Source organism: Podarcis muralis, chromosome 5, assembly GCF_964188315.1.
Source record: "Podarcis muralis chromosome 5, rPodMur119.hap1.1, whole genome shotgun sequence".
In the NCBI taxonomy this organism is placed as follows: domain Eukaryota; kingdom Metazoa; phylum Chordata; class Lepidosauria; order Squamata; family Lacertidae; genus Podarcis; species Podarcis muralis.
In genome coordinates, this window is record NC_135659.1 from 29,890,185 (window position 1) to 29,917,226 (window position 27,042).

Consider the following 27,042-nt stretch of genomic DNA (forward strand, 5'->3'; position numbering starts at 1 on the left):
TATTAGCTTATCTTACATTGCCTTTAATGTAGTGAATGATGTAGCTTTAAAAGCGGATTTGGCAAATTCATGAAACATTAAAGCTATCAATGGCTCATCATGATGGTTGTATACTATCTCCAGTATCAGTGGCAAGATACCTCTGTCATTTACATGTCCTTTTTTTCTTTTCTTTTTTCTTTTGCAACCAAAGAAGAAAAACAAGACACACACCCCCATACTATAACATATTGTTGTGCGATAATAATATCCATTTTTATAGTGTATGAAATATAAGTTTACTTTTGGTCATTCTAGGAAAATCAAACTGTTTTGACAATCGTACACATTATACATAGTAATGTAAGCTAGTGCTTGACAAGCAAATACACAGGTCTTGCATATGTAGATATTACGGCACACAGTGCAGAGCAACTGGTACCCATCTCAAATGCTAGCAGAGCAGGGAGGAAAGGTAGAAGTTTTCAAAGAGGACAAAAAGAACACAATCCATATTTTCCTTAAACTCCAAAAATTTGGAGGCGGCGGGGGGGGGGGGGCAAAATCTTTATGGCAAGCACTAAGCCTTATTAAGCTGAATGGCCATTTAATTATATGAAAATTGTTCAGTCTTGATAGTGACATGGATAGGGAACAGGAATGGCTGGCAGGGAGTGACAACACTGCAGATCCGGCCAGCTGGCATCAGTAATGCTGATGTGGGTGAGGCAAGGGAGCAGCAAGCTGAGAGTGGCATGGCTGCACCAGCAGGAGTGGCAGGTTGGCTCCACTGGGGTGCTGGCACTGCCCTGTCCTAACCACCATTCTGCCCGAAATGTTCCAGTAAGCGACAGAAATGCTGAGGCTGGGAGGCCGCATCTGCAGGGGCATCACTCCCCACCTGCCAGCTCCTGGAAAGAAGGGAAACGTGGGTCTTTTAAGCTGGCTAGGATTGGGCACACTAGAGTAACTATGTTCACAGCTGCTTCTCGTTCCACCCAAAATGCATGCATTCAAAAGCTGTAGTCCGAAGCCTTTAGAAACTACTGTTGTGGGCTCTCAAAACTTCAGAATTCTCCATTTCTTCCTCTGGAGAGAGAATGTGTTTTGATGACTAGGACAAGTTTTCAAGTATACTTATCAGGCTGCGAGGCTAGAAGTACAGCGGAAATCTTTTTTCTATCACAGTCTCACATTAGCACCCTTCACATAGTAAATGCACATTTGTACAGGTATTAGGAGCTGATTATGAAGAAGCGGTGCTCCTAGAAGTCAAGAACGAGGCAGCCCAAAGGAAGCCCATGCAGGTATCGTGCCAAGACCAGACTGGGACCACTGTGGGTTGCAAGCTGGTTCATGGAGGTTCAGTGCATCTGCAGATTGCACCATCAGGGACACAACAAAATTAAAATAATTTAGAAATGTATGGGGAAAAATATGTCCCAGTCTGCCTTTGATTTGGACTTCAGTATGTTTAATAGCTGACAAGGTTTTTGTTTTGTTTTGTTTCCGCAAGTTGGATGTAGCTATGAAGCAATTTAGAATCATAGAATCAATTTGGAGGAAACAATGTCCCTCTAGGGATTCTGATTTTGTTTAAAGATAAGGAAACTATGACTTCCAATGCTTCTGGTGGTACAGAGCCGAGCATCTTTTCACTGCTTAATATTTTTGAAGAAAGGATGAAGCAAGGCATCCTTTGCAGTTATTCTTGTAGCAGGATTTAGGTCTAGCAGTTTATCCAGAAGATCATAGGCCTCATCAGGGACTTTGTCCCATCCCAGATCAGCTGGCTTTTCAGAAGTTCTAATAACGAGTCCATCACGTTCATGACAACTTGGCTTCTGATACTGTAGGTGCTTTTTAGATGTCTGAACTGCAGGCTCTGAAATGTTGAAGATTTCAGCTTGTAACGCAGGTTCCTGAGAAAGGTTGATCTGCCCATCACCTGTCGAGATGTCAAAGCTGGTTTTGCTTCCCCTCAGCCTTTCACAGAGCATTCGTAAATCCTGCGCTGGGATATCTTTACTGCACAGTATTGATTTACCTGTGTGAAAAGCACTGTGGTTAGAATGGATGCTCGACAGCTTTCAGAAGACACATTATAACACTGTAACACAGACAGTGGATGTACACATAGAATACGTTAAAGCAGTACTGATGACCTTTCAAAAAACATAAGCTAGTTTGTCACTTAGCAAACTGGTTTGCACTTAACATTAAAGCCATAATTTTAAATAAACTATGGCTTAATGTAAATGTGCAGTGTGCTAGTGAATACTGCTCAAATGTCCCCACTTCGTCCCTACCTGTGCCATGCTTGGATGAAAAAACCTGCATCACTGGCTTGGCATTGCATGTGTACCAGAGCTCATTGTTTTCCCCAAAACCATGAACAGGAAGCCCATGGGTTCTGCTTGTGGTTTAAAATAGAGAAAGAAACCAACAAGAGTGGGCTTGCACACAACATTAAGGCAGCACTGTGAATTGTTTCCTGCAAGCACAGCACAGGACGTAGGAGCCAACTCCTAGGGGCTGTGTGGGCTTTGGCCCCCAAAATAAAATATTTGAGGGGGCTGGGCCCCCACAAAGTTGATGGGCATTCCCATTCAAATGGTGTGTGTGCACTGTGTCATGTGATCAATTATGTAGGGCCCCACAAAATTTTATTCAAGTTAGCACCCCTGGCACAGGAGTAAGGAGGGACTTTTGAGCTAAACTGGTGTAACGTTTGGTTAACCAAAGCTTGCAAAACAGACTTCTCTCTCTCTCTCTCTCTCTCTCTCTCTCTCTCTCTCTCTCTCTCTCACACACACACACACACACACACACACACACACACACACCAAGAGATGAATCTGCCATATTGCTATTTTGTAATGGAATACAGAACAGCTAACAGAATTGAGTTAAATCCTGACTAAGTCCAAAAGAACTTTTGATTTGTGTGTTTTGGGGATGTGTGGGCATGCAAAGAACCCATGTTGCACCCCTGAATGAATAGGGATAGGAGGAACACAAGAAGCTGCCTTGAACAGAGTCAGACCATTGTTCCGGCAGCAGCTCTACAGTTTTCCCAACAGGGGACATTTGCAGGACTACCCGGGATGCAAAGAAGATGCTCTGCCTCTTAGTCATATTCACACGTGTGAATCTGTGAAAGAGCAGTTCTGGTGACACTGGAAGTAATTCCCACTGTGAATACATGAAGCACAGGTACATACTAAGACAAGCAGGGCATATGGCTGGAAGACTAGGTTATGAGGCCAGTCGTCTGCACACTCTCAGCTATGCTAAGAGGGAGACACCTTTAGAAAATATGCAGCAAACTACTACGTGCTTCAGTTTAGGGGGGAGACGGACAGCAATTTATTTCGAGGGACACTGCAGCCAATGCTGTGGGACATTCCTCATCAGCAGATGAGAGGCAGGAGAAAAGACTTTTGGGAAACAGGCTCAATTCCCTCAGTTTTCCGGATTCGCCAAGCAGCAAGGTACCGACGGAGTCACTGAAAAAAACCATATACCTGCCTACTTCCCCCTCCCCACCTCGGAAAAAATTCAAAGAGTAGGACTAAGATACATGTATGCACTCAGGAACAAATAACAATTGAGAGCCCCACATTAACATCAGTGCATCACAGAGCACCCAAGGGTGGGGTCCATTGGCTCTAGCGTCCCTCTCTTAAATCTACACTTTGGGTAAGGCCAATTGTTCTTTTCCATATATTTCATTAAAAAAATAATAATCGAATGTTAAGTAACTGACAGCAGCAGTTTTAAGGTGTGATTAGCCTATGTATTACCTGTTGCTACTTTTATTTGCATGTATGGACCTTGAAACACAATCTCTTAAGTACATACCAACGTATTTGGTTGTTTGAACAGTTTCTGAAATATCAGGAGTAACAGATACTAGATAAATATTTATATGATGATGAATGAAGGAATAACTTCTGTGAGGAAGTAGTGGTGATGACAATGAAGGCGCTTGCAGCTATTTGCTGGACTGCCTTCAAGTCACCAAGGGATGAGAGGTCAGCCGGTTTTGTCCTAACAAGTGCCAGGACAAGCACACAGGGCTTAGGAAAGGAAGTGGCAGGGGTCCAAGAAGGCAATCAGGCCCATGGGAAATTTGCAGGGGGCAGTCTAGGGCAGGAGGGATGAAAGAGGAAATGGTACAGAGGATTGAAGCAAGAAGGTAACTATATGGGAGATTTAAGGAGAGGAAAATGGGAAGAATTCAGAACAGTGGGCTGGACCAGAAGCTGCTAGAAAGCAGACATTCACATCTTAGGTAGAATTCCTCTATGTCTATAAAGCTTAATTTCTACTGGGATTATTTAAAACTAACTTGAGGTCAGCCTGATTCTGGTGTTTAGACCAATAAATTCCAATGCCATTCGAAAGTCTCTGGGAATATAAACACAAATTATCTACAGAAAGCGGATGGCTACAAAACAGTCTGAACGCACACTGAATTACAAAAAAATATAAACACAAAACCTGCACACCAAATGTTTTAGCAGCTTGAATTGTCTCCCTGGATCCACGAATAGTCATAATCTGTGCCAAAGCTGTTAAATCATCACTTGCTTTGTAAAATGGATACCGGCCACTCAGCAGAGAAAGGAATATGATTCCTGCAGACCACATGTCAATTGCTGCAATTAAAAACAAACTTCAGTTACAATTACTTATACTCCCAGTGTGTTTGAAAGACTGAGTAAAAATCGAAAGCTGATTTTAATTTACATTTGCTCGTGACAATGATAACTGGTATTATAGAAAGTTACTTTCAGAGCTAGACTTTCTGCTCAGCATAAAACTGCTGTATTTACAAAATGGGACTGCTGTTATAAAAGAACAAAGTTAATAGGATTGCCATATTTCAAAAAGTGAAAATCCAGAAACAAGAGTTGTTGAGCTTTTTATCACCAAAAAACCCACCGACGTTTCTGAGCCAATTTAATGGAAAATCAGTAAAATGACCCTGCCAACATGGGCTGGTGTACATCCAGATTTTCCCGGACATTTTGCCGATTTACGCCTGGACACTGCTTCCAACTACAGTATTCCGGGTATGTCTGGGACATTCCAGACATATGGCAACCCTAAAGTTATAGCTGTTTTTTTGCTTTTGTTAATCTCAGTAACAACTGCAGGTGCACTGAACAAAACAAGACTCAAATAGATCCCTGAACTGAATCAGAAAAAGCTTTGAATTGGTCCGAGCCAAATCAGGCTGTTTCATGAGGGACCACATTGGGGTCTCAACCGAATCTTGTGGTTGGTGCATACCTCTAAACCAAAGTTTTGCATGTATGGGCTGCTTTATTCACTTCAATGGAAAGGACAGTTCTGAACTCTTAAAGAGATGCTCCCACATAAATGGGAAATCACTTGAAAGCAAGAGCACATGGGATCCATTGCAATGGACAAAGTATATGCTCTAATTTGCCATGTCGTGCCATCAAGCTCTATGGGTACTGTCCCAAGCTAAGTATGTCTATGTCTCACTGACTTCGGTGAAAGAGAGCTAAAAGTACATGCTTACAACTACCAATGAAATCACGTCAATGGAACTCAAATGTGCTTAATTTTTGCTAGTGCTGTATTGCCATATGGTTACATCTGAAAAGCGAGATGAGCGCCGCATCCCATAGTCACCTTTGACTGGACTTAACCATCCAGGGGTCCTTTACCTTCACGTCAAGCCAGTGACATGCGAGTTGGTGAAAGATATATATTTATAAGGATGATCAACATCAAAAAGAAGAGGTGGAAAAAACCGATGTGTCTTAAATACAGTGGTGCCTCGCAAGATGAAAAGAATCCGTTCCGCGATTCTCTTCGTCTAGTGGTTTTTTCGTCTTGCGAAGCAACCCTATTAGCGGCTTAGCGCTATTAGCGGTTTAGCGGCTATTAAAGGCTTAGCGGCTTAGCTGCTAAAAGGCTATTAGCGGCTTAGCAGCTTAGAAAAAGGGGAGGAAGCGGGGGGGGGGGGATCACAAGACTTGCAAGACGTTTTCGTCTTGCGAAGCAAGCCCATAGGGAAAATCGTCTTGTGAAGCAACTCAAAAACGGAAAACCCTTTCATCTAGCGGGTTTTCCGTCTTGCGAGGCATTCGTCTTGCGGGGCACCACTGTAAACCGGGTTGGAATGGATTAGTTAGGGTTGCCATATTTTGAAAAGTGGAAATCCGGATACAAAAGTTGTTGAGCTTTCCTTGGCACAGTTGTTGAGATATATATATATATATATTGTGTGTGTGTGAGATCTATTTTTAAAAATGAGTTTTTGAGCTATTTTTGATGGAATCTGTCAAAATCTACACCACTGTTAGACTGGGATTTGCTGAATTGCTGCTGGCAGGACTGAACTGGTGAGGGGAAGTTCTGGCTTCCCAAGCAAGGGAAGGTTCTGTTCTGGCTTCCAATGCCTACCCCCAAACCTTCCTAAATGCCTCTTTCTTGGGGCCCATCAGAGTGTAGTTGAAGTAGTAAGGGTGCAGAGAAAAACCATTAAAAGCAAAACAAAAACAAACTCCTAGACTTCACAGACCTTGGCTCTTGCCTATTAAACAGGACTAATCTGGAAGAGCAGGATGTTTCTTCCCCTAGCCAGTCACTTGACCATGCCTTCCAGTCGTCATGAGCAGATTTCCATCTCACTTAAAAAGATTAAATATCTAATGTCAGCTTTTTCATGTAATCTTTTTTAAAATCTGCTGCAAGCGTATTATGTTAGTTATGCTTGCTCTAAAAGAATACAAAGATGGATATGATCTCTCACAATCCCTGAAGAATAAGCAGGGGGGAGGGATTAAAAAATTCTTCGGCTGACGCAAAACCCTCAGTGCTGGAACTTTCTGCCCACTTTCCACCATTTAAAAGAAAAAATGCTGCTAACTCCCAATTTCATAGTAAATATCTATGATGTTCTTCTTTGGCAATCACTTGTCTTCCATGAATATAGTCTTAACAGTGTGTGTGTAAGTGACCGTGGAGGCCAATTCTGGATCTACACGTCCTTCCACAGTGGGGACATAAGTTTCTGGGTGAGAGTTGATAATGGCGAGGCTTCCTCCTTTTAGCTCATTTCTCCCTTTCGTCCTGAGTTCATGCTTCTTCGAAGTCCATGACACCTTTAGCAAAAGCTGTTCTCCAACTGGAGCACTTGCAGGCTAGTGTTTCCCGGTTGTCGGTGTTTATATTATATTTTGAAGGGGTTTGCCTTGAGAGCATCTTTAAACCTCTTTTGGTGGCCACCAGTATTTCGCTTCCCATTTGTAAGTTGGGAATAGAGTAGTTGCTTTGGGAGACAATAATCAGACATCTGAACATGACCAGTCCAACCAAGTTGATGTTGAAGAATCATTGATTCGACAATGGTGATCTTTCCAGTACGCTGACATTAATTCACCTGTCTTCCCAAGTGAGATGTATAATTTTTCAGAGACACTGTGGATGGAAACTTTCAAGGAGTTGGAGATGGCATTTATAATTGGTCCATGTTTCACAAGCATACAGTAAAGTTGGTAGTACAATAGCTATCTATGTTAACTAACCTAACTTGTTTTTATTTCAGGTAAGAAGCTTGGAATAAAGAAATGTGTTTTATTATAATAGCTTTTCTTTAGATAACAGTCCAACTATATAAAGTCTGGAAGACCTACTCGTATCTCGTGCATGGAAATATACATTTTCAATTTGTTATACTGCACCTGTAGTTTGATTCGGAAACTTGGTTAACACTTCTGGTGCTCTGAATCCTGGTGTACCAGCCCTTGGAGCAACCTGCTGGCGTCTTGGGGATTAAAACATGAAAAGCATATTTAGCAAATAACAGCACAGTTTGAGCTTTTAGGGGCCCAACAGTAAATAAACCAACAGCTATGTCTTTATGTGGTAACCTTAGTAAGCATTTTGTAAAGTAATGGAATGCCACTCTCGTTAATTCCTCCCGATGAGATGGCTGCAACACCTTTCAAATTTAGAACTGGAATCATATTCCTCCAGATACCAGAGACTGAGAACTACGTGTGTGCAGGAGATTCACAGATAGCTACCACACCAGGATCACAAGGAGTCTGCTTATGCATGCAGATCCCATTCAGTTTCAGATGGCTAGCAGGGCACAAAACATGAGAAGTACATCTTAAACTGTTGCATGTTGCCAGCAGAGATCTTTGACATAGTTATATGACCTAGACCACTGGTCTCCAATTAGCGGAGTACAGAGGACCCCCTATTTTTCAAACAGCCAAGTCATGAACCCCCTACTTTTGAAACTTTTGATATCACTGTGGTAGTTTTTGTTACGTGAATGGTGCCATGGACCCCTTGAGTGGGATATGCAGACCCCCTGGGGTCCACAGACCACCAACTGGGAACCACTGACCTAGACCCATTTACAAGCCAAGGCATAACAACCGGCCCTCTGAACCTGTGACACTACATTGTGCTTCCAACTCCAGTGAGTGTTCTATAACACTGGACCAACTTTCTGGTGTGAGACACCGTGGAGATTGTGTCACAGAAGAGAGTTGAACTTAAAAGGGATCAAGTGGTTTTCTGCAGCCTTGCACAGAAAGTGTTGACAGTATTATAAAGAAAACCCTCTGCAGAAAACATTTAAACAAATGCACTAAGTCAGAATTTGTGGGTGCTGAAAATCTAGTTGTGAAAACGAACACCTGCATGAAATAGGCTGCCCAAAATGAGCTTTTGGAATATTTATCTGCTGTTGCATTGCAAAGATCTAATATTATCTTGTGCTTTACTAAACATGGATTAATTGGACAAATGTTTTTTCTTTAATCATTTCTTGCCAGCAATGCGATTGCATGAAAGCTAATTACCTTGAAAGACAAACACTGCAGACTCTATCTTTTGCATAACAGTCACAGGTCACGTTAGTTGGATAACTGCTGGCAGCTTTCTTCACTAAGCCATTAGTCACAGCTGAAGTTGTCTTCTTCTTCGCCAATATTTTTCTAGCTGCAATATCTGTCACCCTAGGCTGCTTTATGAGCTGCAATATAAATTATATTTTTTAAATCCAAGACACGTTTAAACACAATTTTGACTCTAGCTGCCCTCAAAGACATAAAAGTTCTATTAGGTAGCATTTTTAAAGGCAGGTTGCCAAATTCAGGCTAGCGAGCGATAAATCCCAATGGCTATTAAACCTAACAAGGTATTATAAGAATTCTAATTTAGTGGGTTTCAAGGAAAAGGTCTATTGTGTTAATATCTAGAATACGTTAATAAAGTGGTACCTCGGGTTACATACGCTTCAGGTTACATACGCTTCAGGTTACGGACTCCGCTAACCCAGAAATATTGCTTCAGGTTAAGAACTTTGCTTCAGGATGAGAACAGAAATTGTGCTCCGGCGGCGCGGCAGCAGCAGGAGGCCCCATTAGCTAAAGTGATGCTTCAGGTTAAGAACAGTTTCAGGTTAAGTACGGACCTCTGGAACGAATTAAGTACTTAACCTGAGGTACCACTGTATTATAAAATTACAGAGATGTAAACTCCAGGCCAGTATCTGAACAAAAGGTTAGTCAATTTTACACTAAAGAGCTTTATACAGGAACCAGGTGATGCTCAACAGAGGCTGCTGCCAAAACCAGAAATCCAATCTCAAGAACCATTGTTCCTCCATAATGTTCTATATTACCGGGTGCCAGTAGGGTGAGTAAACACATGACTTGGGAATTTACATGTTATGGGGAAAAGTAGGGGGAATTCAACACAAAGCTGCCATTTTGTGGCCATCAGCTGTCAAATCTATTTCAGAACTATATCTGTGGCAAAGTTTTCTCATTGCTTTCAAAGGGACTTAAGTGTGACCAGCTTTTTCTGTGCTGGGGCATCATGCACCAACAGACAGACGAAAAGGGGAACTAATTCTCTCACAATTTACAAGAAGTGTCATACCTCTTTGCTTAGAGGCAATTCTTATTCATTAGGTTAGCAGTTATTGAATATTATTCAACAGGAATATTGGTGCTCCTGTATTATCTCCAGTTGTCTACAAAATACCTCTCTCTCCTCACTTTTCAGGCCATCAAAGTGTGTCTAATGGCTAATGTTGATTAATTTAATAATAATAATAATAATAATAATAATAATAATAATAATAATAATAATACTTTTATTATTTACACTCTGTCAATCTGGGCAGCTCCCAACAGAATATTAAAAACATGATAAAACATCAAACATTAAAAACTTCCCTAAACCGGGCTGCCTTCAGATGTCTTCTAAAACTCTGACATCTGATGGGAGGGTGTTCCACATGGCAGGCGCCACTACCAAGAAGGTCCTGTTGAGCCATGTGGACGACACGCATGATAATCAAACTGTATGTGGGCTGGTAACTTTTGTATACTCAATTGCAAGACTGCTCTACTGCAGAGTAAAAACATTCCTGACAAAGTTGTCCAATTCAGTTCAGTGGATCTGCGCTACTTTGTATCTGCGTCATGTCTAGCAAAGCAGAGCAGAATTATTATTAGACCTTTCGCCTCTGTGTTAAAGGGCGCTCACAAAATACCATTTCACATGCCTGATCGTTCTTAGCTAGACGAGTACATTGCTTGAACAACAACAACAAAGCTACAAAGAAGAAAAGGTTCGGATGAGAAGACATGCATGTTGCAAGCACACCCACCGGCTTTCAAGCGGTTCGGGTAAAAACCACCACCACAGTAATACAAAATAGGCATTGTGCCAACAAGCGCAGTTCACATTCCACATCTGCCTAGCAAACTTGACCTATGTAGTCTTAAAAAATGATAAGCACTGAACGTGCTGCTGAATATGCAGTTGATTTATCTGTGGTTAACCAGCAATGCTTACTTTAACTGTGGAATTGTCTTGAGATGCAGAACTGCGGACATTGAAATTCCTCTCCCCAAAGACAGAGCGTTGAACATGAAGGCTCTCAGGCCCCTCCTGCAGTGTCAAAAAGAAGACAATAAGGATTCCATCTTTAACACACAGTCAATTGTGGCATAGCTTTTAAAAAGCGAGATAGCGCAAAAACAAAAAAGCTGCATATAAGCTGTCTCACGGGACTAATTTACTGCAAAGAGAACACAGTCTAGGGTGAATGCTTACTCATCCAGATTCACGGTAGTCCTCCAGCAAGATTCAGCTGGGTAATGCTATGGGTAAGGATACACTTTCAAAATTCTGATAAATGACTTCAGAATGTCCTGACCATTTGGAGAAAGGAGGCTGAATTTTATGCGGAGAAATATTACTGTTGAGATAATGGAGCTAAACTATAAATCTAAAAATTTAATCTAACATGGTGACAGAATTAGCCCTCTGCAGGGGAGAAGAAAATTCATTTGGGGAATGAATCAACTTTCTAACTGGCATGTAAATTCTCCTTATATGGAGATGCTCAGTCAGTTAAAAGGGCTTAGCAACACTAAACACACAACGGCCCTGACTTTCTGATTTCCTAACACTGCATTTGTGGTTTTATACATGGATACATTTTGACCCCCACCCCACCTGCTCAATCTACTGAACTAACAGATAAGGGTTGAATCCCCCACCACTGTCATCAGTTCAGGGACGGAAGAAAGTTACCTAAATCGAAACATTCAGTATCATTCATAAATATCAGCTTGCACATTAGGGGCTTACAGTAGAATCCTAAACACGTCTACTCAGAAGTGAGTCCTAATGAATTCAATGGAACTCCCAGGTTAGGTCGGGCTAGGATTTCAGCATTAGGAATTTTTTATTATCCTACGTATACTTGCTTTGGAGTAACCCACTTTAAACTCAAGAGCACTTACTTATGAGTAAACTTGCTTAGGACTGTATTGTAGCAAACCATGGCAATTAAGAGCATTAAAAAGCAGATCTACCCACAAAGTTCTCTTAAAAATAATCTTAGTAAGATTATTTCTAACCTTAGACCCGCATTTTGAAAACAGTTTAGGATAACTGATCTGAAATAATACATACAAGGCTACAAGGAAATTCTAATAAAATGTAACCTGGAAAATTCATCCTCCTGCTCTAATTTACACTGACTGAACAAGCAGCAAGATAGTTAAACATATCAAAAGGCCAGCTTATCCAGAGTTAGTTTATTGACTGAAGATGGGACCTGGGGTTGGCATCTGAGCACAGGTGTACTCTTGTCATATCTAATGCATCTTATCATGCCTATGTACAGCCTTCCCACCATTCTTAAATGGCAAGAAGCTACAAGTAATTACAGCTCTCCAATGTGCACATGCAGTTAAGAGAGAGCGAGAGAGAGTGTGTCACCTGTTCATAGCATACACTCAGTCAAATGTTGTGCACCTGACTGTGGAAAGGTGTTTGTGACAGCAAGAACCAGCCCCATAATTTTAGTCATTCCTGCAATAGCTAGTCTGGAATACAATCTCTTGGGCAAGGCCCTCACACAAAAGTTGTGCAAAAACCACTTCCGCACAGAAACAAATTCATATTTTGTAAGTTCTATGGGTTTTTGGGGGGTTTTTAAAAAATTCTTTACATAAGCACAAAGATTTCGAAAAAGGAGACTGAAGTTTCATTTTGGTACTACATCTCCCCCTGGTGGATGAAGCGGCTCATTAAACGAATTCACGCAACAACATTAAGGAAGAAGCACAGAACCTTTCTTTTCTGTCCTTGTTTAATCTGTGTTTGGGAAAGGGAACAAGGCCTTTTATGAGCCGTTCTTGCAGCTGGCTGACGAACTAGCTGCCTAGGTGCTCTAGCAGTAACTGAAACCTGGGATCCCAAAGTTATCTGAGGCTTATTCCATGCACAACTTTCCTGCTGGGCTTCCGACTGGATAACTTTGAGAAGTTCTATTTTTGTGTCAGGAGTTCCTTGCGCCAAACCAAAGTCGACCAGGGCATACCTAAAAGACAATTTGAGAACACACAATTTGTAAACGATTTAATACATACCTCAGTTGCAATAGTGTTGTGTTAGAACCCCATGAGCTATAGCTGCTATCCTGAAGGAAGTTTGGTTGTGCTATAGCAGCATGTAAAAGGGGTGTGGCCTGCATTCCTGTGTTCCAAGGATTTTAACACTTTTTTTAAAGTGCACATAATTTGGCTCCTTAATTTGAACAAGGGAGCCCTCTCCGTTTTGACAAGGTGCATTATCTAGACTAGAGAAAACTACTAAAGAAAAGCAGGAAGCAGCAAACCCTCAACAGAGGCTATAGTAAAATACACACACACACACACACACACACACACACACGAGAGAGACATTGCACACACTTTTGTAAATTAAGAAAATCTTTAATAAAAAAGCAACCATAAAAAACAACCCAGAGGCTGTAGTAGCCTCTCTCTCACTGACTAGGGTGGGAAGCACCCCAGCATGGTCTTATATCCTACAGAAGATGTGACAAATATATATTTCAGACCCAATGTGAGAGCCTCCTTTGACAAATACAGTGGTACCTCAGGTTAAGTACTTAATTTGTTCCGGAGGTCCATTCTTAACCTGAAACTGTTCTTAACCAGAAGCAGGTTCCAGACCAGTATTTGCCGCATCTAGTGGTTTTCGGGGAAAGTAGTGAAAGAGTTAAATATGTCCTGCTGTTTCTCTGCTGAACACCCCCCCCCCCCAAAGTTTTATAAGTACAGTAGTACTTTGGGTTACATACGCTTCAGGTTACATACGCTTCAAGTTACAGACTCCGCTAACCCAGAAATAGTGCTTGTCACTGAATATATAGTACAGCCTTTACATGGCATACTGCTGGACACTAGGAAATGGCAGTTTGTTACGTTTAAGAAATGTATTCCTACAGAAGATCATAACAGTGTCAAACTTGGGCAGACGTACCGTTTCATTTGCCTGTTGTACAAGAAGTTACTGGGTTTGACATCACGGTGAACAATGCCAAAGTAATGAATACGCTTCAAAGCTTTCAAGAGATTAAACATATAATCTCTTACTTCTTCAAAGGAGAGAGAGTTCAAGATGTCCTGTAAGAATGCCAGAATAAATAATTGTGCAGCAACTTGCAATTAAGCGTGTTTAGTTCCTATAACAGAAGGGATTTGTAACTCACCAAAAAGGATTCGTGTTCCAGGTATGGCATAACAATAACCACATGATCGTTTTTTCTAAAACAGTACCTAACTCCCATGACATTATCTTGTCCCCTACAAGGAAAAAACACACACGAATCCTCTCATTAAGTCCATGCATTCAACATTTGCTAGCATTATTCTCTCTCTATACTCCAATTCTTAAAACCTTTTAGAAAATTCTTAAAACCATTTAGAAACAGTTATATCTAACACTTAGTTACTAATCAGTAAAGGTAAAGGGACCCCTGACCATTAGGTCCAGTCGTGGCCGACTCTGGGGTTGCGGCGCTCATCTTGCTTTATTGGCCGAGGGAGCCGGCGTACAGCTTCTGGGTCATGTGGCCAGCATGACTAAGCCGTTTCTGGCAAACCAGAGCAGCACATGGAAATGCCGTTTACCTTTCCGCCGGAGCAGTACCTATTTATCTACTTGCACTTTGACGTGCTTTCAAACTGACAGGTTGGCAGGAGCAGGGACCAAGCACCCCATCGCGGGGATTCGTACCGCCGACTTTCTGATCGGCAAATCCTAGGCTCTGTGGTTTAACCCACAGCACCACCCGCGTCCCAACTAATCAGTACATAGGGCTATATGTATGCTATGACTCAGAAAGAGTGCAGAATGCCATATTAGATGGATGTCAACATTCACTCCCCTTGAGGTAGGGCACAAATTTAAAATAATGTAATTGTAGCTCTGAAGATGGGCTTGGACAGTTATGTGGGCAATGCTGTGTTAGGAGTAGAGTTTTCCTGTGTTAGGAGTAGCATTGGCATACAGTGCCCAATATATCACCTCGTCATGGCAAGCAGAAATAAAAATGGTGATGCAAATTAAAGTGAATTACAGCACGAACTGTGTAAACAAAGTGAGTCATGCAATACAAGCATTTTCAAAATTATAGAACCTTGATTTTTGAAGGAGTAGGATTTACGATAGTTTGCATTAGCAGTTTCCCTCCCCTTAAATGGCACACTAAAAAACGCAACAGCCCTACATCGTAACATATTTCTCTGGAAAACTGATCACTTTATGAGCCACATTTGATGTGATGTGAGCATGGGCCCACCACGTTATTAAAATTTCAGGAATGTTCCTCTACAGGTAGGCTTCCTCAGATCATATAAGGCCATGTGATTGGGCTTCAAAAACAGATTCTCCTGTAAATTTAAGAACTTGGTACCTTTCTGAACCTACCCTGCTATTATAAGACACTGAAGTTCAGCAGCAATTCGTACAGGATGACTGGTAGGAATCAAATGCTTCAAAGCCACTTTTTCTTCATGGCCTCCTCGTAGCTGGGCTATGGCCAGGTAAACAGAACTAAACGTACCTGCAAAAAGGCAAAATTTCTTTAGTATACATTGAACTTCTATGAGCTACAAGAAAAAGCAAATTTCTTATAAAGCAGATCTGCTTCCATGCTGACAGTCCACAGTTTCATAAAGCTACAACTGGGGTACATAATCATGAGAGCAGCGGTATTTAGAGACAAGGCTTTGTGAATGTTGAGCTGTTAGGGGAACAAGCTGTTTTAAGTGAATAGTTACATTTTGAATAAAGGTATTTCAGAAATTCAGAGCGATCATTAAAAAGGAATACCATCTGAAAAGACTGAATAATTTATCTGTTGGGTTAAATGTGACAAGAGATTCTCAAGCGGGGCAAAAGCTTTACAAGAATCTTCAAAGGGAGTATCTTGTGGAGAGGTAAAAAAAAAAGGTCTTTTCTTATAAAATAAATAAATAAAGCATACTATATGCTCAGTCCATTTGACACATTTGCGTAGTCCAAAGCATTTATTATAGCTTACAGGAAACTAGGCCTAGAAACCTCTGCATGACTGGAGATTCTGATGACACAAAGTTCCCAATTGTGGGGAGGTTTCTAAGCACCAGGAAGGTCAGGAGTGGAGCACACCAGGACTATTGAGGGTGGGGACAGCACACACACAATTTCTACACACTTTACACCTTCAAACATTCTTTGAATGCCTGGACGGGGCTAAAGGTACCACTCCAGCAAAATATGTATGTTGACATCAGTTGCGGATTGAATTGGTAGCACAAAGCAGTTAGGTTGCTAGACAACTGTCCCTCTCCTATATCTAGCACCTGTTGACTAAGTAATTGAGAGCTAGAAGACATACTTATCAAACAGAGGAACCAAGATGCTCCCACATCCCTCCAGAGTTGTTGGCACTTCCTCTTCCCCATGCTCATCTAAAGCAGCCTTTCTCAACCTGTGGGTCCCCAGATGTTGCTGAACTACAACTCCCACCACCCCTAGCTAGCAAGGGCAGAACTCAGGGATTATGGGAGTTGTAGTCCAACAACATCTGGGAACCCAAAGGGATCTTTTTTAGCAGAGGCAGCAGAAGATAAGGGAGGACATCTAAACAGAATACTGGGGTTCCAATACTGGTTTCCAAACAAGCAACCATTCACACATCCTGTTGCTGCTGCTGGATGTGAAAAATGATAGCAGGCATGAAGCTGGATACTTTGCAACCATATGCATTTTTCCAAACATTCTTCTCATGGGACAAGCATTAGGACAACCATGTGGTCTGGCCCTCAAAAATGACAGATGAAATAGTTAAGCCTCTTTCTGGACCATAGCACCTCCAACTGCAAGTGGGGGCTTACACGGGCTCACACGTGGCTGAATGCTCCACAAAAAGATTCCCTTAATGCCCCCAAACAAACTATTCCCTGCATACAGGGAACTTTTCTGTATGAATAAGGATTCAGTCACACACCTGCAGCCCAAAGTGGTCAGACCGGGTGGCATTCAACTAAGTTGTATTTGGAGTACATCTACTGAAATTAATGAACATGACCAAGTTGGGTCCCTTAATTTCAAGTCTGAATAAAACGTAGTTGAATACCACCCACAAGGACAGGTTAAGCAACATTTTCTCAGATAAAAAGCAAGAATTATCATGATTATTACCTTCGCCAATTTTCCCCTTAATTCTGAACACATTTGCAAGCTGTGGCACTGCTTGATAAAGCTGTTCAATATCTGTACTTGCTCCTGTTGAGAAATTAAAAAAAAAAAACTTTTTCATTAATATGTTACATATCATTATTGCAAAGTGAACACTTCAATAGTGAAATTAAATATTAGTATAAACTATCTTAGTCCTAAACAACCCAATACTGCATATAACACCAATGTTTCACAACAAATCTAACTGATCTGTAGAAAATGCAACCTGAAGAAAGAGGCAATGCATGTGCATTGCAAACGAGGAAAATCTTTAATAATAAATTAAAGTAAATAAATAAATAAATGAAAAGTCTCCCATGGATTATATGGACACGTGACTTTCTCTTTAAAATAAATAAAACCGTTACAACACTTCCACTGCGTGCACATTCCATTGGAATACTCATCGCACAGAACAAGAATGTCAGTGGCTGACATCTGAAAATAAGTGGCCAGTTTTCTTCTATCAGCACGGCTCAAGGCACATGCTATATACCTCCCGTGATGATGGGAGAGGCAGGAACACGAAACCTTCCTCTGGTATGCAGAACAAACAGTAATAATATTAATGCACAGCACAATTCTAAACAGATTTACACACAAGCAAGACCAGAGTTCAACAGGGCTAAGTGCCAACAGGTAGGAACCCTGACTGGGCAGCAGCAGCACACTGGCTGGCTGGAAGGTTCAGGGCATGCACATCGCTGTTCCAGTCTGTGGTTGCCTGATGCCGTAAAATGATAACAATGGGGCAGCTTGCGCCCTCCCTGTTTTGGGTTTACTGCTGGCAATACCTGCTTCCCAATTCAGCAGGTGGGAGTGGGGAACTCCAATGCCAGCAGAGAATGGTGTGCTGGGAAGAGAGACACCTCTACCTAATTCCACCCCAGCCCAGTGCGAAGTGGACTTTGATCACAGCCTACGCGCACAAAGGACTGTATTCTTAGTGATCTCCACTTGACCGTAGATAGAAACACCACAGCATACTTTACTCAATGAGTACTCATGGCACCCACTTGCTATATAGTTCACACAAAAATACCATTAGTTAGGAGTTTGCTATTGTTCAATAAAGCGGTAGAGAAAATAGCAAACCCTTTGCAAGCTACAAATAGCGTCAATTAAGTTTTAGGAAAGACAGGACAGGAACGCAATGGAGTGTTAATTACATCCATTCAGTACACAAATTTGAGCTTCATTTTTCCTTCAAAGAGTGAATCAATGTTTAAGATTATTTTGTCTATAGTTTGATTAGAACTAATTGCTTAAGAACCTACAGCTGGGTCCCCAATGTGGCACCTATTGGCACCATAGCACCCCAAGAGTTCTCCCTTGGTGTCTTGCCAAGGCCCACTGTGCCTCCCAATTTTTTACGTTTTTAAACTGAGATTATTTGGAGACAGGCTGCAGGCCTTTTCTGTCTACATTTCATTTGCTCTGTATGTGAGGATGAGGGTTATACCAGTTTTTCTTTTTTTGCCTTCTCACCTTGCATTGCAACTTCGGTCCAAAATAGCAGGGTGCAATGGCAACAACTGTTTTCTCTGCACTTCTATGAGCTATCAGGTTGGTAGATCAGATTACACTAAACAACATCTCTATCGTCTATGTTACCAGCACACAACAAACTAAGCATCAAAGGATGTCAAGGACCAGACTACGTCAATCACTAAAAATATTTCCTAGAGACAAAAGGTGGGCTTGGAAACAAAGCAGGCAGCAGATTTGCACTATTACCTAGAGCTGTTGAATTCAAAAGCTAATTCAAAAGTCACTGCTTTTCATACTCTTTATCACTAGATGGCATGGCAAGGATGTTATATTGCATTTTCTGCAAAAACCAAGGCAACACAAACAAGGTACTCTAATTCTGTTCGACAACTGTTCTGTATTACATGGCTGTTCTCTGTAACACAATTAGAGCAGGCTAACCTGTGACCCTTCCTATGCTGTTGGACTACAAAATCCATCATCCCTGTCCATTGGCCATGCTGGCTGAGACTGATGTTGTCCAACAACATTAGAACAGCCTTGCTTGACCAGGCCAGTAGCCCACCAAGTCCAGCATCCTGTACTCACAGTGGCCAACCAAGTGCCATGGGAAGCCTGCAAACAGGACCCTGAGCACAACAGCACTCTCGCCTCCTGCTGTTTCCAGCAACTGGTATTCAGAAGCATACTGGCTCCGAACAGGAAGGCAGAGTGGGGCCATCAACAGCCTTAAAGGCCATCCATAAAAGTGTCCTTGAAAATCCTCCTTAAAAGCCATCCAAGTTGGTGGCCATCATTGCCTCGTGTGGGACCAACTTCCATACTTTTTAACTATACGCTGTACTTGCTTTCCTCGTTCTGAACCTTCCAATAAATATACCGATTCATTTGATGTCCATGAGTTCAAGTGTTACGAAGGAGAAAAACTTTTCTCTGTCCTTTCTCCAGCCATGCATAATGTTATATATTTCTATCATGTCACCTCTTACTTAACTTTTCGCTCAAGTAAGAAGCCCCAAATGTGGTCATCTTTCCTCATAGGGCAGTTGCTCCAGCCTCTTGATCATTTTGATTAATTCGCTACTCTTGGAGGGCCACAGATTAGCCACTCCTGGACTTAACATTACTCTTTCTAAAGTTTAGAAAAATGCTGTAACCCTGTTATCTTACTTGCATACTGTTATTTTACAAAGGGCTGTTGGTGTCATACCAATAGAGTTAAATGAAAAAAAATCTGAAATAAAAATATACATATACTTTCTCTCTCTCTCTCTATATATATATATATTATTAAGGACATGGGGGGTGCTATGGTCTAAACAACTGAGCCTATTGGGCTTGCTGATGAAGTCTGAAGTTTGAATCCATGCAACGGGGTGAGCTCCCATTGCTCTGTCCCAACCCCTGCCAACCTAGCAGTTAGAAAGCACACCAGTGCAAGTAGATATACAGGTACCACTGCAGTGGGAAGATAAACGGTGTTTCCGTGCACTCTGGCACTTGTCACAGTGTTCTGTTGTGCCAGAAGCAGTTTAGTCATGCTGGCCACATGACCCAGAAAGCTGTCTGCGAACAAATACCTGCTCCCTCGGCCTGAAAAGTGAGATGAGTGCCGCACCCAATAGTCACCTTTGACTGGAATTAACCATTCAGGGGTCCTTTTCCATACCTTTTTTATCTTTACCTATAATTTTGGTAAAATGCTTTCATCTGTGAACCACTTGAGTGTCACTGAATTATACTTAACCAGCTGAAAGTACTGAAAGTTGTTTATAAATGCAGTGTTCCTGTTCTGAGGCTTAGCATGCTGCAATGCACAGCTCTTTTCCACAACAAATCTATTTTTGATAAGCCAGGCTAATCCCAACCCGCTTCAAAAGATACCACACACATTACATCTTCAGCTGCAGGACAATGTACACACTTTTCGCATCTGCTCCCCCTTAAAGGACAGCTTACTCAGTTGCCTGGCACTAGAGCCACCGGGCAGTCTCTCATGCTGTTATGAAGTACACTTTTTATCCTCTGTTGGGCTGCTGCAAGCCATGTCCACAATTACTCCTCACGCCCCACAAAATTGTGAGTTAAAGCTAGGGGCCAGGATCCAAAGAACCATAAACCTACATCTGCTATGTGAGCCCAAAGGGGTTTTAGACTTGCATTTCTCTACCAACATCCCTCTACTCTCTTGCTTTAAAGCAAATTGCTTTTGAAACTGAGGGGCATTTCAGAAAAAGGGTTGTGATATAGGGATCAGTTGTTCACCATCAAAAAACCAGGCAGGTGAGTGTAAGCCCCTTGCATGATCCCAAGCAGTTTCCTGGATCCTAGCCATAAAAACCTAACAAAACTCTCTCTCTTTAACCTCCACACAGCTCTCGTCTAGCTTGAATGAGATCAATTATTTAAGGAAAAACAAGTTTGGCTGGAATTCAAAACAAGAAGAAACCTGTACATATGAAGCAACCAAGTACATCAAATGTCCAACTTCTTTCTGCTACAAGTTCCTCTCCAATAGCATTCACCAGATCACTTCTTGGCTCTGATAAAGTTAACATCCATTTATCATCTTAAGAGAACCTAGCAATCATTGCACAAACTAGGATGCAAATGTGCAACAATATGAAGACAGGAACAGGGAACGGACAGGGGAATTAGTAATAATATTGCAGAGAACGTTAAGATGTGTGACAATGTATACCTGACAGTTTCTTGCTGTGGTCGTATTTCATACGAGAGTCTTCACAATGCAAGGGAGGGTGTTCATCTGCATCCATCACAAAACTACCTGTACGCAAATAGGGAAGCAATGATAACGAAGTTCAGAATAAGCAAGCTAGGCTTCGGAGGACTAAACAGGTTTAAACACGTCTAGTCTCTTCCAGCTGTATAAAGAACAGTGATGTTGTATGAGAATGAACGTTGGATAATCTGTACTGTACAGTCTGATCCTATGCATCAGAAGTCCCCATGAGGTCAGTAAGATTTACTATAAAGCGTGCATAAGACTTTAAAACTGACAGTCCTTATTGAATATGGAAATATATTTGCTTTTCTATTCAACAGTAATTAAAGAGATATTAGGAATCAAACTTTTAACCAATTATCAGAAAGTATTGGCCAAATGTTGATTTTTCATAAGGATAACAAGCAATGCACACCAAATTTTGAAGAGCCTATTGAAGAGCTTCCCCACCCTACTAGCTAAATATAGTTTTAAAATCACATTAGGAGACATTAATGGAAAATATGCAAGTAATAAAAATCCACAAAATGGTCAGATTCTAAGCTATGACGTGCATTAATAGCTGTATGTACACAAGAATTCTTCCAAGGGTAGAATTTATTTCCCACATTTTAACTTCCTTTAAAATGTCAAGTAGATGTCACCCTCCATGTCTGAGTAGTGTTTGCAATTATCCATTACATTTAACACCTCCAATTAGGGTGGAATTGAGAAGCTGATCCTGAAAATACGTGCTATTTCTATTTAAGTATGCACATGCACAAAAAGCTCAAAATTGCACATTAGGAAATATTGTTAACAGAAAGCTGCCAATTACTCATAATTCCCACAGATAACCACAAATCCCTTTTAACTACGTACCCTCACATTGGGGTGTTCAGACCATGTACCTTTCACAGGATGTTCTTGTGTCTTGATAACCTATAACACATTAAAAGGTATTAAAGACAGTGATGTGCAGGCATTAAGAAGATTAAAAGGCCATGTGGCAACCATTTTCAAAATATCTGAAGGGTTGTCATGCAGGTCAGCAAGGCAGTAGTGTCAGACAATTCACTGGAACCTATCTATTGGGAATGGCATAGTTGCACCCTGCTCTGCAGATTCTGCATTGCGCTGGACTAGATGATGCCAAACATCCCTTCCATCTCTTAAGATCCTATGTTTGAAAACAGCAGGCTATCTTGTTCATTATCTAATCACTTACAGCGGTTACAGTAGTACCTCTGGTTACAGACGCTTCAGGTTACAGACTCCGCTAACCCAGAAATAGTACCTCCAGTTAAGAACTTTGCTTCAGGGTGAGAACAGAAATCACGTGGCGGCGACAGGCCCCATTAGCTAAAGTGGTGATTCAGGTTAAGAACAGTTTCAGGTTAAGAACAGACCTCCAGAACGAATTAAGTGCTTAACCCGAGGTACCACTGTAATTCCATATGCTTCAAAGGAAGAATTTTACTAGCACAGGACATTACTATAGCACTCCATTCCTATATTGATGAATAACTGGATTTGTTTTTAACAATAGTATTAAAACATTGTTTGTGGTTATTGAATATCTCAGGAAGCATATGATGAAACAAATTCCTTTACCTTTCATTCTACATACAGCTCAGACCCCATCACCTGGAAAGCATCACTACCCAACAGCCATTGGGAAGATTTTATGCAATCACTTGATGGGCTCAGTTGATATACTAGTAGTCAAGTGATTACATCACAAAGGACATTATCTTAACTGTTAATAAAAGACACACTGAGTTGAATCCAACTGTCAAGAGTAGGACTCAGTTTGACATTTCATTTAATCAGTGGACTTCTTGTTAGTCCCATTGATTTCAATTAGTGTACTCAAGAGTATGACTTCAACCCTTGATATCTGAAGATTGCAATTTTATATACAATGGGTCTATCTTTTTTTTTTAATGGCTTTTAGAAACTGATGGACTTTACTCTGAAGATTTAAAATTCTAGTGAGTGATTAAGTTCTCAGCTTGGTAAAGTTCTTCTAATTTTATTTTGAAGACATTTTTTCAGGAGAGAGATTAACATAACATTTTACTTGTTACTAAGGTATTTTTTTTTTTAGTTTGCTGTTATATTATTATTATTTCTGGGGAAACTGAACCAGAGTAATTCAAAAACAAATTCTGTTCAGTTACTGGAATTTAGGGAACAGGCTTCTATAAAATAGTTGGTAATATATCTCTTATACTCAGACTCACCTATGTATTCATCTTTGGATTATGTACCATAACTACATCTACTTTTTATTCATTTTTTGGGGGAGGAAACCTATAGCAGACAGGAGGCATTTCCATTAGTTAAAAACCATAATAAAAGTGATAGAATGAGCTTAGCTGCATAGCTTTGCTGATCCTGCAGCTTTTAGAATTCTATTACAGAAATCAATATAGTTATCAAACATAAAAGAATTCTCCCACTACTCAATGGGTCGTGAATCCTCGTCTCTGGAGGGCTGTGTGTGCATTTTGCAGGCCTTCTGTCCAGGGAACCATAAGGGTGCTGCAGTTTGAACTTTTCATCTCTCATTTTTTGTACTGCACTCCACAACAGTGCCTGTGTACAGTCTGTAGCTTAAGGGGGCTTAAAGCCCTTTGCATGAAGTATAACTGGTAGCACCACTGGGGCAGTTGCTGCCTGTCACAGAAGCAGATGGAAGAATAAGCAGGAATGTGTGGTGCCATCATATGCATTGTGATGCAGGGAGATGTCCAGGGGCAATCGTCCCATCAATTCATGGGTTTCTTCTGTGTGCTTGTGTCAACAGCACAGACTTTGACTAATTGGCACTGAAGATGCTTCCACAGATGTTAAGGGCATGGTTGCTCTTTTGGGATATGGTGGTCACTGACTCGTGTTGTAGAGGACTTTCCCTCCCTTTCACAACTGGCCCATAGAATCTCTCAGTAACACTCACCTGCAGGCATAGGGATATGGGTTCCCATGGCCAAGGGGGAAATTAGTCAAAAGAACCTCACCACTTCTATCACCCCTTTTGGCAGGAAGGTAATTGTAAGCTTAACTAAAAGGATTCAAAGCATCAAAGTAATGCACGACAAAACAGAGTTTAGGAACCAAAAGCAAAGCTTACAATGATAATTAAGTATTTCAGAGAATGACCTGAATAAATGTCATTTATATCCTGAAATTCTGATAAGCCATCATTCCATTAAAAAAATTTCAAGAAATCAATAAACAAAAAGATTGCATATAAGGAGTCTTTTATTAAGCTCTCTTTATTTCAGCCCACTACAAGCTTGAACAATTATTGACCGTTTTTAACAGATTTAGGAATCCAGCATTCAGCTAATTGATTGCAAGAATATTGAACAAAATATGTAATAACAGCTATCTAGACTGCTTTTGTAAACAATGTGAAATAGCTGCCAAAGTATAAAACAATATCAAATTCAAATTATACTATTTTTTTCCTTTTATCAATATTAGATTAGAGATCAAGGGCAAATTTTAATACCCTTTGAACAATACGGTAACTGCAGTTAAGTTTTTGTATTTTCTCATTTCTTCTTGCTGGACGAATATACCTATCTATTATAGCTCAAAATGTGGAAATCATAGTTCCATGATCATTGCTTGAGCTCTATCAAATCATTGGTCTGGAGAGAAGAACAACATCTGGGGCTTGTCAGAGCAGGTTAACTTTACAAGGTAGCTCCTTGTAGCAAGACTCCTGGTCAAATACAAACCTTCCACTGCATTTAAACTGAAGGTTGCAAGCATAAATATTAAAATAACCAAGCACAAGCTACCTTAAACTTTGTCGTTTAGTTTGTACATGATGTGAAACTATTTCTAAAAGCACTGAATGGAATGCCACCCAACATACGGAATGCCCAATACTTTGTGTACAATTTTTAAAGTCATTTCAAATTTACATATTGATCTTAAACATAGCTTTAGATTATTTGTTAGCCTTTTGTCATGAAGCCCATACAGTATGGCACAGTAATTTTAAAATTACTTAATTGTACCACATGCTGATCTGGTACACAAAGCAAAGATGGGCTTTGGTCAAAGCAAGATATTTGCTATGATGATTTTTGTAAAAAGAATATTTCTAGTTGAAGATTTGACAGTGTCTACAATTATTTTAAGAACCCCCCCATACACTGATACAAAAAGCAAACAATTGTATTGCTTCCACACTCAAAAAAAGAAAGTTTTATGACAAAAGTAATCACTAACTGAAATCTGTGCACAGTAAAAGCTCTCAGAATTCATCCATTATATCATACAGTTTTATTTATTCATATTTACTTATATCTAATATTTCAATCTCAGGCTTACTCAGAGATCCCACTGAGTTCAAAGGGATTTCCTGGTAAATATGAGAAGTAAAAGGTAGAATTTTTGGCCCTTAAGAAAAATGGGCAGTATTTTTATTAGAACAACCAAAAAGGCAAAAATTGTGTGCAAGTTTCAAATGGTAAATACTGTATGCTTGGTTTGCAGTCTAAATCCTACTCTAACCAACAAAGCTTAGTCCCAAAGGTGGGGGGAAGGGAGTCAATGGCATGCTTTTCAAAAAGTATAATGCACATCTTGAAAATAAATTACCCCCTAGTTATAAGCTTTTACTAACTGTGCGAAACTATGTTCTTAATTCACTTACTTTGGAAAAGTTTCACTGAAGTAAATGGAGCTGTTCTATACTTACTAGTTCAAAGTACATAGATACAGATGGGTTATTTACTCCAGATTTATTATCTGTTACTTTTGCAAATGTATTAACAATGGACATGGCATTTTATAAAGAAAAAAATGATAAAATTTCTGCTGTGAGCTACTTGCATTCTGACCCCGCCCCCCGGGGGGAATTTTCTGTGAAGATAGGTGGCAGGGATAAAAATGGGAATAAAATGCATTTAACACTTACATGTACTTAGGCTTAAGTTTAGTAGAGTATAGGATTGTGAGTTATGCAAAAGGCTTCATGGAAAAGAGCTTTGAAGAAAGTACCGTAAGGGTGGTAGTATCACAGAGATGTTCTAGCCTGCAATTTCACACATAAGCAGCAGCCAGGAATAAAAGACAGAATTGTTTGAGGAAGCAAGACACCTTTAGATGACTGGTGGAGCGGAGACCTTCAGAATCCAGTTGTTAGAACCAGAATCCTGGAGCTGCTGAAGTCAATGGCACAATTAAAAACTAAGAGGCTTTTTTTAATAACTAAGAACTAGTGTTCCACCTTTTTGCCTGCTCCCTCATCATTACAAAGAATGCCTATACCCAGAATTACTGGATACTTAAATTAATTCAGTATTTATTTAGCTGTATAGTCTTGCTTCTTTTTTCCTTAACACAAGTCTCTTAGCAATTAGAGTACTTTAAACAAAAATAAAGTAAGAAAAGATGCAGGAATTGTGAGAGTAATGAATGGAGCTTTTAGGCAGGCTAGCGCTCCAGTCTTTCATTTCAGAAACTAAAGCTACAATCTTATGCCCACTTACCTGGAAGTAACCACCATTAAACTCAGTGGGACTTATTTCTGAATGGACACATAAATAACTGCACTGTAAGCTATGCATACTCCCCCCCCCCCCGGGGGTGGGCACAGAGTGGGGAAGACACAAAGATCCACTGAAAGGTAGGATCTTAAAGCAGTATGAGCCTTCTTTTTTTGAACTGGCAATCAAGACCTGGGTGGATTGAATAATACCCTGACAGGGTACCTC

General features: G+C 40.6%; 1 protein-coding gene across 5 annotated transcripts in view; it reads right to left on the bottom strand.

Annotated features, from left to right (window-relative positions):
• Positions 1 to 223: 223 nt before the first annotated feature.
• CDC7 (cell division cycle 7) overlaps positions 224 to 27,042 on the bottom strand; it is a 29,266-nt gene continuing 2,447 nt past the window's right edge. For 4 of the 5 annotated variants that reach the window (XM_028732808.2, XM_028732811.2, XM_028732810.2 and 1 more), the window contains 12 exons: positions 22,184 to 22,243; positions 21,278 to 21,364; positions 17,047 to 17,130; positions 15,289 to 15,424; positions 14,069 to 14,162; positions 13,840 to 13,982; positions 12,643 to 12,892; positions 10,852 to 10,947; positions 8,844 to 9,016; positions 7,707 to 7,789; positions 4,494 to 4,643; positions 224 to 2,026 (listed from right to left, as the gene is read on the bottom strand). In XM_028732808.2, coding sequence (XP_028588641.2) covers positions 1,635 to 2,026; positions 4,494 to 4,643; positions 7,707 to 7,789; positions 8,844 to 9,016; positions 10,852 to 10,947; positions 12,643 to 12,892; positions 13,840 to 13,982; positions 14,069 to 14,162; positions 15,289 to 15,424; positions 17,047 to 17,130; positions 21,278 to 21,353 — 1,677 coding nt within the window. In that variant the 5' untranslated portion in view covers positions 21,354 to 21,364; positions 22,184 to 22,243 and the 3' untranslated portion in view covers positions 224 to 1,634. The remainder of the gene's footprint in view (positions 2,027 to 4,493; positions 4,644 to 7,706; positions 7,790 to 8,843; positions 9,017 to 10,851; positions 10,948 to 12,642; positions 12,893 to 13,839; positions 13,983 to 14,068; positions 14,163 to 15,288; positions 15,425 to 17,046; positions 17,131 to 21,277; positions 21,365 to 22,183; positions 22,244 to 27,042) is intronic. The other variant, XM_077928478.1, reaches the window with a different exon arrangement.